The 15,367-nt window shown below is 45.6% G+C and overlaps 1 protein-coding gene across 1 annotated transcript in view; it reads left to right on the top strand.

Moving 5' to 3' along the window:
- THSD7A (thrombospondin type 1 domain containing 7A) overlaps positions 1-15,367 on the top strand; it is a 329,576-nt gene that overhangs the window by 250,159 nt on the left and 64,050 nt on the right. Inside the window, exon 14 of the mRNA XM_038770315.1 lies at positions 14,796-14,974. Coding sequence (XP_038626243.1) covers positions 14,796-14,974 — 179 coding nt within the window. The remainder of the gene's footprint in view (positions 1-14,795; positions 14,975-15,367) is intronic.

Here is a 15,367-nt window from a genome sequence, read left to right as displayed (position 1 = left end):
AGTGGGCTCACAGTCTAGAAGGGGAAAGCATTGTTCTAAGCACTGGGGAGGATACAAGGTGAGCAGGCTGTCCCATGTGGGGCTCACAATCTAAATCCCCATTTTACAGATGAGGTAACTGAGGCACAGAGAATTTATGTGACTTGCCCAAAGTCACACAGCTGACAAGTGGCGGAGTCGGGATTTGAACCCATGACCGGGCTCTTTCCACTGAGCCACGCTGCTTCTCAGTCTTCTTTTATGCCGTGGAGCCGTTTCCTACCCCAAGCGATACCACGGACGCATCTCTCCCAGAACGCCCCACTCTCCATCGGAAATCGTTCTGGAAGTGGATCCACAGAGTTTTCTTGGGAAAAATACGGAAATAGTTTCCCATCGCCTCCTTCCGCACAGTAAACTTGAGTCTCCACCCTCGACTCTCTCCCAGGCCGCCGCTGCCCAGCACGGGGGAGTTTTCGACTTGAAGCAGACGGCCTGCCACTCGCTAGCCGGCTCAGTGGAAAAGAGCCCGGGCTTTGGAGTCAGAGGTCGTGGGTTCAAATCCCGGCTCCGCCACTTGTCAGCTGTGTGACTTTGGGCAAGTCACTTCAGTTCTCTGGGCCTCAGTTCCCTCATCTGTAAAATGGGGATGAAGACTGTGAGCCCCACGTGGAACAATGACCTTGTATCCCCCCAGCATTTAGAACAGTGCTTTGCACATAGTAAGCGCTTAATAAATGCTTTATTGAGCATTTACTGTGTGCGGAGCACTGTACTAAGCGCTTGGAAAGTACAATTCAGCAACAAATAGAGACAGTCCCTGCCCACAATGGGCTCACAGCCTAACAGAGGGAAGACAGACATCAAAACAAGTGAACAGGCATCAGTAGCATCTATATAAATAAGTAGAATTAGAGATATATACACATCATTAATACGCATAAATATAATTAATTTACTGATTACATTAATTTATTTAATTATCAAATAAACTAAATTAAATAGAATTAATGGGATTAGAACTCAGATCCTCTGAGTCTCAAGCCGGTGCTCTTTCAGAGGTCATGGGTTCGAATCCCGGCTCCGCCACATGTCTGCTGTGTGACCTTGGCCAAGTCACTTCACTTCTCAGAGCCTCAGTTCCCTCATCTGTAAAATGGGGATGATGACTGTGAGCCCCACACGGGACAACCTGATCACCTTGTATCCCCCCAGCGCTTAGAACAGTGCTTTGCACATAGTAAGCACTTAATAAATGCCATCATTATTATTATTATTATTATTATTATTATTATTATTATTATTATTATTATTATTCTCTTCTCTGCATTTACTTCATCCAGCCATCCTGGCGGGCCCAAGGTGAATAAATAACATTTAACACAGGGAAATCAAAGCACAAGGCAGCTCTGTGCTTTCAGATGAGAACTCCCGAGCTTGTTTTCTAGAGAGCCACCTCTCTCATCACTGAAGTCATCTTTTGGCTTGTTTTCATTTCAGAAATGAGGTGCTTCTGACTAGATGTAGACAAGAAATCGAACGCAGCTCTTTTCCTCGAACAAAGGAGAGAGCAGAGAATTCTAATTCCAACTTTAAAAGTCTGGCTTTGGCAGGGAATAAAAACCGTACTTTCAGGAGCGCTTAGGGCAGCCTTCTGCGCACAGTAAGTGCTCAGTGGATACCATTAATTGAGGGCCTAGTGGCAAGAAGACGGGCTTAGAGTCAGAGGACGGGGTTTCTAATCCCGGCTCTGCCTCTTGTCTGCTGTGCGACCTTGGGCAAATCGCTTCACTTCTCTGGGCCTCAGTTACATCATCTTTAAAATGAGGATTAAGACTATGAGCCCCCTGTGGAACAAGGACTGTTTCCAACCTGATTACCTTGTATTTACCCCAGCGCTTAGAACGTTGTTTGGCAAATGGTAAGCTTTTAATAAATGTCATAATTATTATTATTATTAAGATCTCACTGAGGGCCAAGGTTCCCCTAGACCTCTACCCAATGCTCTGCTAGTTGCGTAGCTGTAGTTTCACACTTTACCTGCCTGCCCTCTTTGCTACTGTAATTCTGTCTCGGTTTTCCAAAACCCAAGAAATGTGATAGCTTAGCATGTAGACATATGTAGCATTTTAATATCCACATCCATTCGTTGTTAAGACCCTGAAGCATAACTGAACAGTCCAGCATAGTTTTCCCCATGCCCTAAGCTTTAATTAAATCAGGGACATTGATTTGTGCTGACTCTACAATGCACTCTTGTTTGCTTTCTCTCTGTTTTTCTCTGTTTCTCCGTCTCATTCTCTGCTACTATTTCGTTGCTATACTTTATCAGCAACTCTTTCTCTCTCTCTTTCTTTTTCTCTCCCTCACTATTTTCCCCTCTCTTGGTGGTTCTAGTTCTGTCAGTGTTTTCCTCTAATTCTTTCTCTGCCTCTCTCACAGGTTCTGTGTCGCTGGTTTTCCTCAGTCTCTTTGTCTCTTCTTCTGCTTCTCTCTCCCTCACTACTTTTCCCTCTTTCTGGTTCTGTTTCTCAATGTTTTTCCTCTCTCATTCTCTTGCTCTGTTTCTCTCTTTCTCTCACGCTGTCTCTATGTAGTTTCTCTCCCTCGCTATTTTCCCTCTTTGTAGTTCTGTTTCTCCCTAAATGTTTTTCTCTCTCATTGCTCTCTCTGTCTCTCTCACTCTGCTGCCCTCTCTGTGCACCAGTTTCTCTCCATCCCTCTTTTTCTCCCTGCTTCCCTGTTTCTCTGGACTGGGAAGGTTGATGAATAAAAGGAGCAAGTTGGAGTTCATTCATTCATTCAGTCGTATTTATTGAGTGCTTACTGTGTGTGAAACACTGTACTAAGCACTTGGGAAGTCCAGGTTGGCAACATATAGAGACAGTTCCTACCCAACAATGGGCTCACGGCCTAGAAGGGGGAGACAGACAACAAAACAAACCATGTAGACAGGTGTCAAAGTCGTCAGAACAAATAGAATTAAAGCTATAGGCACATCATTAACAAAATAAATAGAATAATACATATGTACAAGTAAAATAAATAGAGTAATAAATCTGTACAAACATATATGCAGGTGCTGTGGGGAGGGGAAGGAGGTAGGGCAGGGGGGATGGGGAGGAGGAGAGGAAAAAGGGGGCTCAGTCTGGGAAGGCCTCTTGGAGGGGGTGAGCTCTCAGGAGGGCTTTGAAGGGAGGAAGAGGGCTAGCTTGGCAGATGTTGGGAGGGAGGGCATTCCAGGCCAGGGGGAGGACGTGGACCGGGAGTCGACAGCGGGACAGGCGAGAACGAGGTACTCGTTCTGCAGAAGGGAGTGGAAGAAAATAAAAAGAAGGCTGTCAGGGAAGGCCTCTTGGAGGAGATGTGCCTTCAATAAGGCTTTGACGGAGGGGAGAGTCATTGTCCTTCAGATATGAAGAGGGAGAGCGTTCTAGGCTAGAGGCAGGACATCAGCGAGACAGATGAGATGGAGGTACTGTGAGAAGGTTAGTATTAGAGGAGGGAAGTGTGCGAGGTGGGTTGGAGTAGGAGAGTAATGAGGTAAGGTAGGAGCGGGGGTGAGGTGATTGAATGCTTTAAAACCGAAGGTGACGAGTCTTTATTGGATGCAGAAGTGGATGGACAACTGCTGGAGGTCCTTGAGGAGTGGAGAAATATGGATTGAGCATTTTTATAGAAAAATGTAGAAAAAGTGACTCGCCTAAGTTCATTCAGCAGATATGTGGCGGAGTCAGGATTAGAAACCAGGCCTTTCCGACTCTCAGGCCGACTCTCCAACTCTCTTTCCATTAGGCCACAGTGCTTCTCAGCAGGCTACTGCTTGCTGTTTGACCTTGAGCAAGTCATTCATCTATGTCTCAGTTCTCTCACTTGTACTTCCCAAGCGCTTAGTACAGTGCTCTGCACACAGTAAGCACTCAATAAATATGATTGATTGATTGATTGATTGATCTGTAAAATGGGGTTAAGACTGTGAGCCCCGTGTGGGACTTAGCTTATATCTAACCTATTTAGCTTGTCTCTACCCTAGTGCTTAGTGCAGTGCCTGGCTGTGCACACAGTAAGCGCTCAATAAATACGATTGAATGTATGAATGTCTCGTAGTTAGCGCTCGACAAACACCATAAAAATGAAATCTACAAGAAATTGAGGAGAAGGATGATTCTCAATGTGTACAGATACAGATGCAGATGACATTTTACCCTAAAGTGATCATATGTGGAAAGATAACTTTAATAAGAAAATAAGACTGAAAAGCAGACCAAACTTTGGCCTCAAAATCATTCAGTAAATGGTACTTATTGATCGCCTCCTGTATACAGAGCACTGTCCAAAACACTCAGAATATTGGGCAGTTATCAACTGTCAATGTATTGGCAGTCCATTTATGTGTGTTTCCATACTCACAGTGGAAGGAATTTAAGCTGCTCCTCTAGGCTTCGTAGGGAGTATATAAAGTCACTTTAGCCTGTAATGTTGAGTTCTTTTATAGCCATCATGAAGTAAATTGAGGAGATTGATGGGCAGCCGTTAGCATATAACTCTCCAATAATCACTGACCTTCAGTCTTCCCAAGGGGATTAAATCACAATCATCAACTCCACCTCACGCGACCTTGGGCCCAAACTCTCCGAACCGTGAGCCCGCTGTGGGCAGGGAATATGTCAGTTTCTTGGTGTTTTTGTGCTCTCCCAAGTGCTTAGTACAGTGCTCTGCACCTAGTAAGCAGTCAATAAATACGGTTGACTGAATGACCGATTGAGACACGTCCACCGCCCCCGGCCGTAGACTCCTGCCGTCAGCTGCTGGTCAGGATTGAGGACGCTCAATAAATAGGCGTTGACCGGCTGACATAACACTCCAGAAGCCTCTTAGTCCAGAGGCCTGTTATCTCTCCACTGGAGGCCAGGACCAGCGTTACCGACCCCTCCTCTTGAAACCAATTGCAAGTTATTCCCCGAGGGAGATGCGTCCACATCAGACCTTAGCGTCCCTGAAAATGATCGGAAATGGGGAAAAGAAATCAAAAGACAACCTTTCCCAAACCTAAGCAGAAATGCCCGTCAGGTCTGGTGTGGAAAATGAGCCGAAGTGAGGAGAGTGCTTCTTGTAAGCAATTTATTTACTGGCCTTTCTGGGATCGGATGTCTTTTATTTGATTCCAGTTTGCTTCTTGCCCTCCGGCGAGATGGAAACAAATTATCGCAATATGCTTGAAAGCTTTGGGGTACTTAGATCTAACTTGAAAAATTTGGTTCCCATAACTTCCTCCTTTCTGAGTTCCAAAGCCAATTGACTTTCTTTCTTTTTCTTTTTTATTTTCTTGTTTACAACATTCAGAACACCTAGGTTGGTGCTGTATCTATCTTTGTGATGGGTTAGATCCCCTGGAGATAGAATGAGAAGGAGACAAAGTCCTTTTGGAGATTTACAGAAGATCATAAAGGATGTGCCAACTTAATAATAATAATAATAATAATAATAATAATAATAATGAAGCACTCTAGCCAATTCTAGACAGATACTTGGGTTGTATTAAGACAAGATACCCAGATGCCAGGACTGCAATCACTTCTCTGGGATTATCCAGGCAAAGATACCAGAATTCCTCACCAAGGAAAAATCTGTCATCCTTTGTGACTACTTTGCCCTCCACTGCCCAAGGAAATTGAGTGAATTGCCCTAAAATATAAGGGAAATTCAAACCAAATAAGAGAAATCTAAAAAAGTGAAGAAGGAATATAAACTCTTCAAGGACATTGACTGTGTCATTCTTTTTTGCTCAACTTTCCCCAATGCTGCTGCTGCTTCTTTTTAACAACAATAATAATAAGAAAAACTGCGGTGTTTGTTAAGCGCTTACTATGTGCCAAGCACTATACTAAGCATTGTGGTAGGTACACAGTAATCTAGTCCCACATGGGGCTCAGAAGCTAAATTGGAGGAGGATAGGCAGTGAAATGAATTTAACAGGGAAGCTTCATTCATTCGTTCAATCGTATTTATTGAGTGCTTACTGTGTGCAGAGCACTGTACTAAGCGCTTGGTCACAAACCAGGCAAGTGGTAGAGCCGTGATTAGAACCCGGGCTTATTTAACTCCCAGGCTTGGGCTCTTTCCACTAGGCCACAGCTACGTTCTTTCTGCTGCCTAGAAAAGTGTGTTGTTCCCAGTGGGTGTTCAATAAATACTCTCACTATACTAAAACTACTGCTACTGCTACTAATCAATCAATCAATCAGTCGTATTTATTGAGTGCTTACTGTGTGCAGAGCACTGTACTAAGTGCTTGGGAAGTACAAGTTGGCAACATATAGAGACAGTCCCTACCCAACAGTGGGCTCACAGTCTAAAAAGAGGGGAACCAACATGTACTACATGTCACTTAACTTCTCTGGGCCTCAGTTACCTCATCTGTAAAATGGGGATGAAGACTGTGAGCCCCATACGGGACAACCTGTTCACTTTGTAACCTCCCCAGCGCTTAGAACAGTGCTTTGCACATAGTAAGCACTTAATAAATGCCATCATTATTGTTATTATTATTACTACTGCTACTGCTACTACTGCTGTTGCTACTACTACACGGATAGAGCCCGGGCCTGGGAGTTAGAAGGTTGTGGGTTCTAATCCCGGCTCTGCCGCTTGTCTGCCGTGTGACCTTGGGCAAGTCACTTCACTTCTCCGTGCTTCAGTTACCTCATCTGTAAAATGGGGATTGAGACTGTGAGCCCCAGGTGGGACAGGGACTGTGTCCAACCTGATCATATTGTACTTACCCCAGTGCTTAGTAAAGTACCTGGCACTTAGTAAGCGCCTAACAAATACCATTATTATTACACTGCTCCTGCTGATAGTATTACTAATATTACTAATACTGCTACTACTACTATTATCATGGACATGATCTTATCCTCAGTTATTAGTTAAAGGGCAGGGTAAGCAAAATTTCATCCATTTTCTCAAAGCATCTCAAGACTCTCCTCCCTCCTTATAGGGTGCTAATGAGGTGGGTAGGTTTTTAAAAGCAATTAAAGAAACCAATTAACTGGATGAATTTCTATTTCATTCATTCAATCATATTTATTGAGCGCTTGCTGTGTGCAGAGCACTCGTACTAAGTGCTTGGAAAGTACAATTCGGCAACAGAAAGAGGAAATCCCTACCCAACAACAGGCTCACAGTCTAGAAGGGGGAGACAGGCAACAAAACAAAATAAGAAGACCGACATCAATAGCCTCAAAATAGATAGAGTTATAGATATGTACACATCATTAATAAAATAAATAGAATGATAAATATGTAGAAATATGCACAAGTGCTGTGGGGCGGGGAAGGGGTTAGAGCAGAGGGAGGGATTAGGGGCGATGGGGAGGGGAGTTCATTTCCCAAACTCCAAAAGAGGTACAATGGAGTTTATTAAGCACTCATAATGTGTCAAGCATTGTTCTAAGTTCTGGGGTAGATACAAACCAGTCAGGTTGGACAAAGTCCCTTTCAATCAGTCAATCAATTGTATTTATTGAGCGCTTACTGTGTGCAGAGCACTGTACTAAGCGCTTGGGAAGTACAAGTTGGCAACATATAGAGACAGTCCCTACCCAACAGTGGGCTCATTCCCACACGGGACTCACAGTCTTCATCCCATTTCTGCAGATGAGGGGACTGAGGTACAGAGAAATTAAGTGACTTACCCAAGGTCACACAGCAGACAGGTGGCAGAGTCTGGATTAGAACCCAGGTCCTTCTGTCTTCCAAGTCCAGGCTCTATCCACTAGGCCATGCCGCTTCTCCTTTGTGCCAAGAGTAGTAATAATAACAATATTTGTGGTATTTGTTGAGCGCTTACTAGGTGCTAGGCACTGTACTAAGTCCTAAGGTGAGTACAAGCAAATCAGGTTGGATACAGTCCCTGTCCTACATGGGGCTCACGGTCTTAATCCCCATTTAAGGAAACTGAGGCCCAGAGAAATCAATCAATCAATCAATCATATTTATTGAGTGCTTACTGTGTGCAGAGCACTGTACTAAGCACTTGGGAAGTACAAGTTGGCAACACATAGAAATGAAGTGATTTGCCCAAATCCACACAGCAGACAAGTGGCAGAGCTGGAATTAGAACCCATGACCTTCTGACTCCCAAACCTGGGCTCTGTCCACTGTGTCATGCTATTTCAAAAGTAATAATAATAACAATAATAATAATAATAATGGCATTTATTAAGTGCTTACTATGTGCAAAGCACTATTCTAAGCACTGGGGAGGTTACAAGGTGATCAGGTTGTCCGACGGGGGCCTCACAGTCTTCATTCCCATTTTCCAGATGAGGTAACTGAGGCCCAGAGAAGTGAAGTGACTTGCCCAAAGTCACACAGCTGACAAGCAGCGGAGCAGGGATTTGAACCCATGACCTCTGACTCCAAAGCCCGTGCTCTTAAGTACTGTACTAAGTGTTGGGGAAGATACAAAATAACACATTTCCAGGCCCAGATGAAGGTTAGCATCTAAGAAGGAGGGAGAGCAGGGATTTTCCCCTCCCCATTTTCCAGGTGAGGCCCAGAGAGGTTAAGCATCGGACCAGCGTCACACAGTAGGTCCGCAACAGACCTGGGATTCCTGACTTTCAGTCGATCAATCCGTCGATGGTAATTGGTAATAATAGTGGTATCCATTAATGATAATGGTGTTTGTTAAGCGCTTACTAGGTGCCAAGCACTGTAATACACTGTGGGGGAGATGCAAGCTAATCATTCATTCAGTCGTATTTATTGAGAGCTTACTGTGTGCAGAGCACTGTACTAATCAGGTTGGATAGAGTCCCTGCACCTATCATAGGGCTCTCAGTCTCAATCCCCATTTTACAGATGAGGGAACTGAGGCCCACAGAAGTGAAATCATCATCATCATCATCATCAATCGTATTTATTGAGCACTTACTATGTGCAGAGCACTGTACTAAGCGCTTGGGAAGTACAAATTGGCAACATATAGAGACAGTCCCTACCCAACAGTGGGCTCACAGTCTAAAAGGGGGAGACAGAGAACAAAACCAAACATACTAACAAAATAAAATAAATAGAATAGATATGTACAAATAAAGTAAATAGAGTAAAAAAATATGTACAAGCATATATACATATATACAGGTGCTGTGGGGAAGGGAAGGAGGTAAGATGGGGGGGATGGAGAGGGGGACACGCAGCAGAGACGTGGTGGGGCTGCGATTAGAACCCAGGTCTTTCAGACTCCCACTCCCGGGCTGTAGTCACTAGGCCCATGTTACCCCTCATTGAGGGCCTACTTGGTGCAGAGCACTGTACTAAGCGCTTGGGAGAGTATGACACCCTTCCCACAAGGAGTTTACCAGCGGGGCCACTCTCTCCTCAGTCTTCATTCATTCATTCAATTGTATTTATTGAGTGCTTACTGTGTGCAGAGCACTGTACTAAGCGCTTGGGAAATCCAAGTCGGCAACATATAGAGGCGGTCCCTACCCAACAGCGGACTCACAGTCTAGAAGGGGGAGACAGACGACAAAACAAAACATGTGGACAGGTGTCAAGTCGTCAGAACAAATAGACTTAGAGCTATCTGCACCTCATTAACAAAATAAATTCCCCGTGCGGATAAATATCCCAACTTTACACTGGGCCGTTTTTGAAGGATAAAAAGATACTTCAGTGACCCTTCAAGGGCTCTTTAAATTGCACTTTCATCGCTCCGAGGGAAAGACATCATCGGACATTTCTCAAGGGCTCTCGGTCCTCTAGGGTGTTTCTTCTTCATCAATCATGATTTCGTGTTAAATTTGCAGAGGCTGTTTAGGCAGATTCTGGATGCAGGAAACATGGCCAGGTCTCAAGGGACTGTTGGGTTTCTTTTGCATTTTTTTTTTCTGAGAATCTGTTAAAGAGAAATGCCTCCTGCCTTAATTCTCTAATTGTGAAGTTGTTAGCAGTAATAATAATGGTATTTGTTAAGCTTGTACTACGTGCCAAGCACTGTTCTAAGCACTGTGGGGGAATAGAAGGTGATCAGGTTGTCCCTCGTGGGGCTCACAGTCTTAATCCCGACTCCACCACAAGTCTGCTGTGTGACCTTGGGCAAGTCACTTAACTTCGCTGAGCCTCAGTTCCCTCATCTGTAAAAATGGGGATTAAGACTGTGAGCCCCACGTGGGACAACTTGATCACATTGTATCCCCCCCAGCGCTTAGAACAGTGCTTTGCACATAGTAAGCGCTTAACAAATGTCATTATTATTATTATTATTAATCCCCATTTAATTCATTCATTCATTCATTCAATCGTATTTATTCATTCATTCATTCATTCAATCGTATTGATTGAGCGCTTACTATGTGCAGGGTACTGTACTAAGCACTTGGGAAGTACAAGTTGGCAACATATAAAGACGGTCCCTACCCAACAACAGGCTCGCAGTCTAGAAGGGGGAGAAGGTGCCTCATTTTACAGATGAGGCAACTGAGGCACAGAAAAGTTAAGGGTCTTGTCCAAAGTCACACAGCTGACAAGTGGCAGAGCCAGGATTAGAACCCACGACCTTTGACTCCCAAGCCCGTGTTCTTTCCACTGAGCCACGCGGCTCTTCCACACACCTCAAACTGTCCGTAAATTGCTCTAAAACGCCAGTGGTTTATTTGGCATTAAAATCTTAGAGAAGCAGCATGGCTCTGTGGAAAGAGCATGGGCTTTGGAGGCGGGGGTCGTGGGTTCGAATCCCGGATCTGCCAATTGTCAGCTGTGTGACTTTGGGCAAGTCACTTCACTTTCTCTCGGCCTCAGTTCCCTCATCTGTAAAATGGGGATTAAGATTGTGAACCCCCCTTGGGACAACCTGATCTCCTTGTAACCTCCCCAGCACTTAGAACAGTGCTTTGCACATAGTAGCGCTCAATAAACGCCATTATCATTGTTATTATAGTTGATAGAGCATAGGCCTGGCTATCAGAAGGTCATGGAGCCTAATCCCAGCTCCGCCACTTACCTGCTGTGTGACCTTGGGTAAGTCGTTTTACTTCTCTGTGCCTCGGTTACCTCGTTTGGAAAATGGGAGTCGAGACAGGGACAGGGACAGGGACTGTGTCCAACTTGATTTGCTTGTCTCCACCCCAGTGCTTATTACAGTGCCTGGCACATAGCGCTAACAAATACCATCATCATTATTATTTCAAACGATCCTGTTTCTTTGACTTCAGAGGGTCATCTTTATTTATTGATTAATTTCAATTAATGTCAGTCTCCCCTTCTAGACTGTGAGGTCATTGTGGGCAGGGGAATTTGTCTGTTTATTGTTAATAATAATAATGATGGATTTTTTAAGCACTTACTATGTGCAAAGCACCATTCTAAGCGCTGGGGAGGTTACAAGGTGATCAGGTTGTCCCACAGGGAGCTCACAGTCTTAATCCCCATTTTACAGATGAGGTAACTGAGGCCCAGAGAAGTGAAGAGACTTGCCCAAAGTCACACAGCTGACACTTGGCAGACCTGGGATTTGAACCCATGACCTCTGACGCCAAAGCCTGGGCTCTTTCCACTGAGCCACGCTGCTTCTTAGCGTTGTATTGTTGTGTTGTATTCTTCCAATGCTCTGCACATATTAAGCGCTCAATAAATACGATTGGATAAATGAATCTTGCAATTTAGGTGACGATTTAAGGACTCTTAACACAATCCAAAGTATGACAGCCCTGTTGAAACCATTCTTCATCGATCCATACAAATGTAGAAACACAAGGGAGGCTATGTCGTGAAATTTTGCATTCCTTTCGTTCGTTCATTCAATTCTATTTATTGTATTAAGTGCTTGGGAGAGTACAATATAACAATAAGCCTACAAGTTGGCAACTTATTCATTCATTCAATCGTATTTATTGAGCGCTTACTATGTGCAGAGCACTGGACTAAGCGCTTGGGAAGTCCAAGTTGGCAACATATTCATTCATTCAATCCTATTTAGTGAGCGCTTACGATGTGCAGAGCACTGGACTAAATGCTTGGGATGTCCAAGTTGGCAACATTCATTCATTCAATTATATTTATTGAGTGCTTATGATGTGCAGAGCACTGGACTAAGCGCTTGGGAAGTCCAGGTTGGCAGCATAGTCGTTCATTCAGTCGTATTTATTGAGCGCTTACTATGTGCAGAGCACTGGACTAAGCGCTTGGGAAGTCCAAGTTAGCAACATATTCATTCATTCAATCCTATTTATTGAGTGCTTACGATGTGCAGAGCACTGGACTAGGCGCTTGGGAAGTACAAGTTGGCAACATATAGAGACGGTCCCTACCCAGGAGGCCTTCCCAGACTGAGCCCCCTCCTTTCTCTCCCCTTCCTGCCCCTCCTCATAGCACCTGTATATATGTTTGTACATATTTATTACTCTATTCATTTATTTTACTTGCACATATTTATTCTATTTATTTTATTGGGTTAATATGTTGTGTTTTGTTGACTGTCTCCCCCTTCTAGACTGTGAGCCCGCTGTTGGGTAGGGACCGTCTCTAGATGTTGCCGACTTGTACTTCCCAAGCACTTAGTACAGTGCTCTGCACCCAGTAAGCGCTCAATAAATACAATTAAATGAATGGATGACTCATCCAGATATTACCGAGCGTGTCCATCAGTTGATTTTAAGCCTAGCAATCCTCCTCTGAGTTTGCTGAGGGAAGAAGTCTGTCAATAATGAAAAGCAGAAAGGCCTAGGGGACAAGTGCACAGTCTAGGAAGTCAGAAGATCATGGGTTCTAATCCCAAGCTCTGCCACTTGTCTACTGTGTGACCTTGGGTGTGTCACTTAACTCCTCTGTGCCTCAATTCCCTCATCTGTAAAATGGGGATTAAGACTGTGAACCCTATGTGGGACAGGGACTGTGTCCAACCCGATTATCTTTCTGCGCTTAGAACATTCATTCATTCAGTCGTATTTATTGAGCGCTTATTGTGTGCAGAGCACTGGACTAAGCGCTTGGGAAGTCCAAGTTGGCAACATACAGAGACGGTGCCTGGTACACAGTAAGCACTTAACGAATACCTCGTTCTCGCCTGTCCCGCCATCGACCCCCGGCCCACGTCCTCCCCCGGGCCTGGCATGCCCCCAATCCCTCTGCCCATCCGCCAAGCTCGCTCTCTTCCTCCCTTCAAGGCCCTGCTGAGCGCTCACCTCCTCCAGGAGGCCTTCCCAGACTGAGCCTCCTCCTTCCTCTCCCCCTCCTCCCCTTCCCCATCCCCCCTGCCTTACCTCCTTCCCTTCCCCACAGCACCTGTATATATGTATATATGTTTGTACATATTTATTACTCTATTTATTTATTTATTTATTTTACTTGTACATATCTATCCTATTTATTTTATTTTGTTAGTATGTTTGGTTTTGTTCTCTGTCTCCCCCTTTTAGACTGTGAGCCCACTGTTGGGTAGGGATTGTCTCTATATGTTGCCAATTTGTACTTCCCAAGTGCTTAGTACAGTGCTCTGCACATAGTAAGCGCTCAATAAATACGATTGATGATGATTTTGAGTGTATACTGTGCAGAACACTATGCTATGCCCTTGGAAGAGCATCTTACAGTTAGTATTGCGATCCTTGCCACCAGGACTTTAGTCTACTGGGTGTAGAGTACCGTCCTAAGCACGTGGGAGAATACGATAGAGTGTGACCACGATCCCTGCCTTCAAGGAGCTTACAGTGTGCTGTGTACAGAGCACTGTACTAAGCACATGGAAGAGTACAATCGAGTTAACATCAACAAATTCCTGCCCTCAAAGAGCATGCAGTCTACTGTGTACAGAAGATGTGTTAATAATAGTGATAATAATTATGGTATTTGATGATGATGGCATTTATTAAGCACTTACTATGTGCAAAGCACTGTTCTAAGCACTGGAGGGGATACAAGGTGATCAGGTTGTCCCACGGGGGGCTCACAATCTTAATCCCCATTTTACAGATGAGGTAACTGAGGCACAGAGAAGTTAAGTGACTTGCCCAAAGTCACACAGCCGATAAGTGGCAGAGCCAGGATTCGAACCCGTGACCTCTGACTCCCAAGCCTGTGCTCTTTCCACTGAGCCACGCGGCTTCTATTTGTTAAGCACTTACTTTGTGCCAAGCACTGTTGTAAGCACTGGGGTAGTTACAAGGGACTAGAGAAGCAGAGTGGCTCAGTGGAAAGAGTACGGGCTTGGGAGTCTGGGGTCATGGGTTCGAATTCCGGCCCTGCCACTTGTCTGCTGTGTGACTTTGGGCAAGTCACTTAACTTCTCTGTGCCTCAGTTACCTCGTCTGGAAAATGGGGATTAAGACTGTGTTGCCCCATGTGGGACAACCTAATCACCTTGTATCCCCCCAGTGCTTAGAACAGTGCTTTGCACATCCACTCACCAGGATGTTTTGGGGGCTGGGTGGGAGGATGGTGGTCGGTGTCAGCCAACTTGCCTCACACACAGCCTGGGGTTGGAAGGGGTCGTCGAGGAGGGTGTGGGACACTGAGGCAGGAGGCCACTTCCAGTGGCTTAGACGTCAACCGTCATGATGGCCACCATGTGGGGACAGGTGGGGGCAGGTGGGGGGCCCATGGCCACCACAGACGAGGGCACCGGGCGCTTGGGGTCAGGAGATAGCTCCCCACCCCTTCCTTGATGGTGCGGAAATCCCCGGGCCCATGCGATCCCGTCGAGGGAACACCAAGCGCCTCTCAGGGAAGGCTCGCTTGGCACTGGCAGGCTGCTGAGTGGGAATTTGGTTTTGTGCCCTCGGGCCGGCTCCCCCCCCCCCGGCCCTCCTCAGGGTACATCGAAGAGGCCTGCATCCTCCCCTGCCCGGCGGACTGCAAGCTGAGCGAGTGGTCCACCTGGTCGCGTTGCAGCAAGTCCTGCGGGAGCGGCGTCAAGGTTCGCTCCAAGTGGCTGCGCGAGAAGCCCTACCACGGAGGCAGGCCCTGCCCCAAACTCGACCACGTCAACCAGGTAGGCCCCACTCGACACGCCCTGCCCCGCCTCACCCCATCGCCAGCCCATCATCACCATCAATCGTATTTATTGAGTGCTTACTGTGTGCAGAGCACTGTACTAAGCACTTGGGAAGTACAAGTTGGCAGCAGATAGAGACAGTCCCTACCCAACAGTGGGCTCACAGTCTAAAAGACAGCCAGCTCCAAGACCCTTGCTCGTTCCCATCCCATCGCCCAAACCTGGACCCTTGGGGGATGCCCATCCCATTGCCAATTCCTAGCCCACTGGAGAATTCCCATCCCATGGGGATTCCATTGGGTATTCCCCATTGGAAATCCATTCTTAATCTATTGGGCATTCCCGCCATTCATTCATTCATTCATTCAATCGTATTTATTGAGCGCTTAC

This window comes from Tachyglossus aculeatus, chromosome 2 (genome assembly GCF_015852505.1).
Source record: "Tachyglossus aculeatus isolate mTacAcu1 chromosome 2, mTacAcu1.pri, whole genome shotgun sequence".
Taxonomy (NCBI): Eukaryota; Metazoa; Chordata; class Mammalia; order Monotremata; family Tachyglossidae; genus Tachyglossus; species Tachyglossus aculeatus.
The sequence above is the reverse complement of the archived record's forward strand: the minus strand, read 5'-3'. Positions and strand labels throughout refer to the sequence as shown.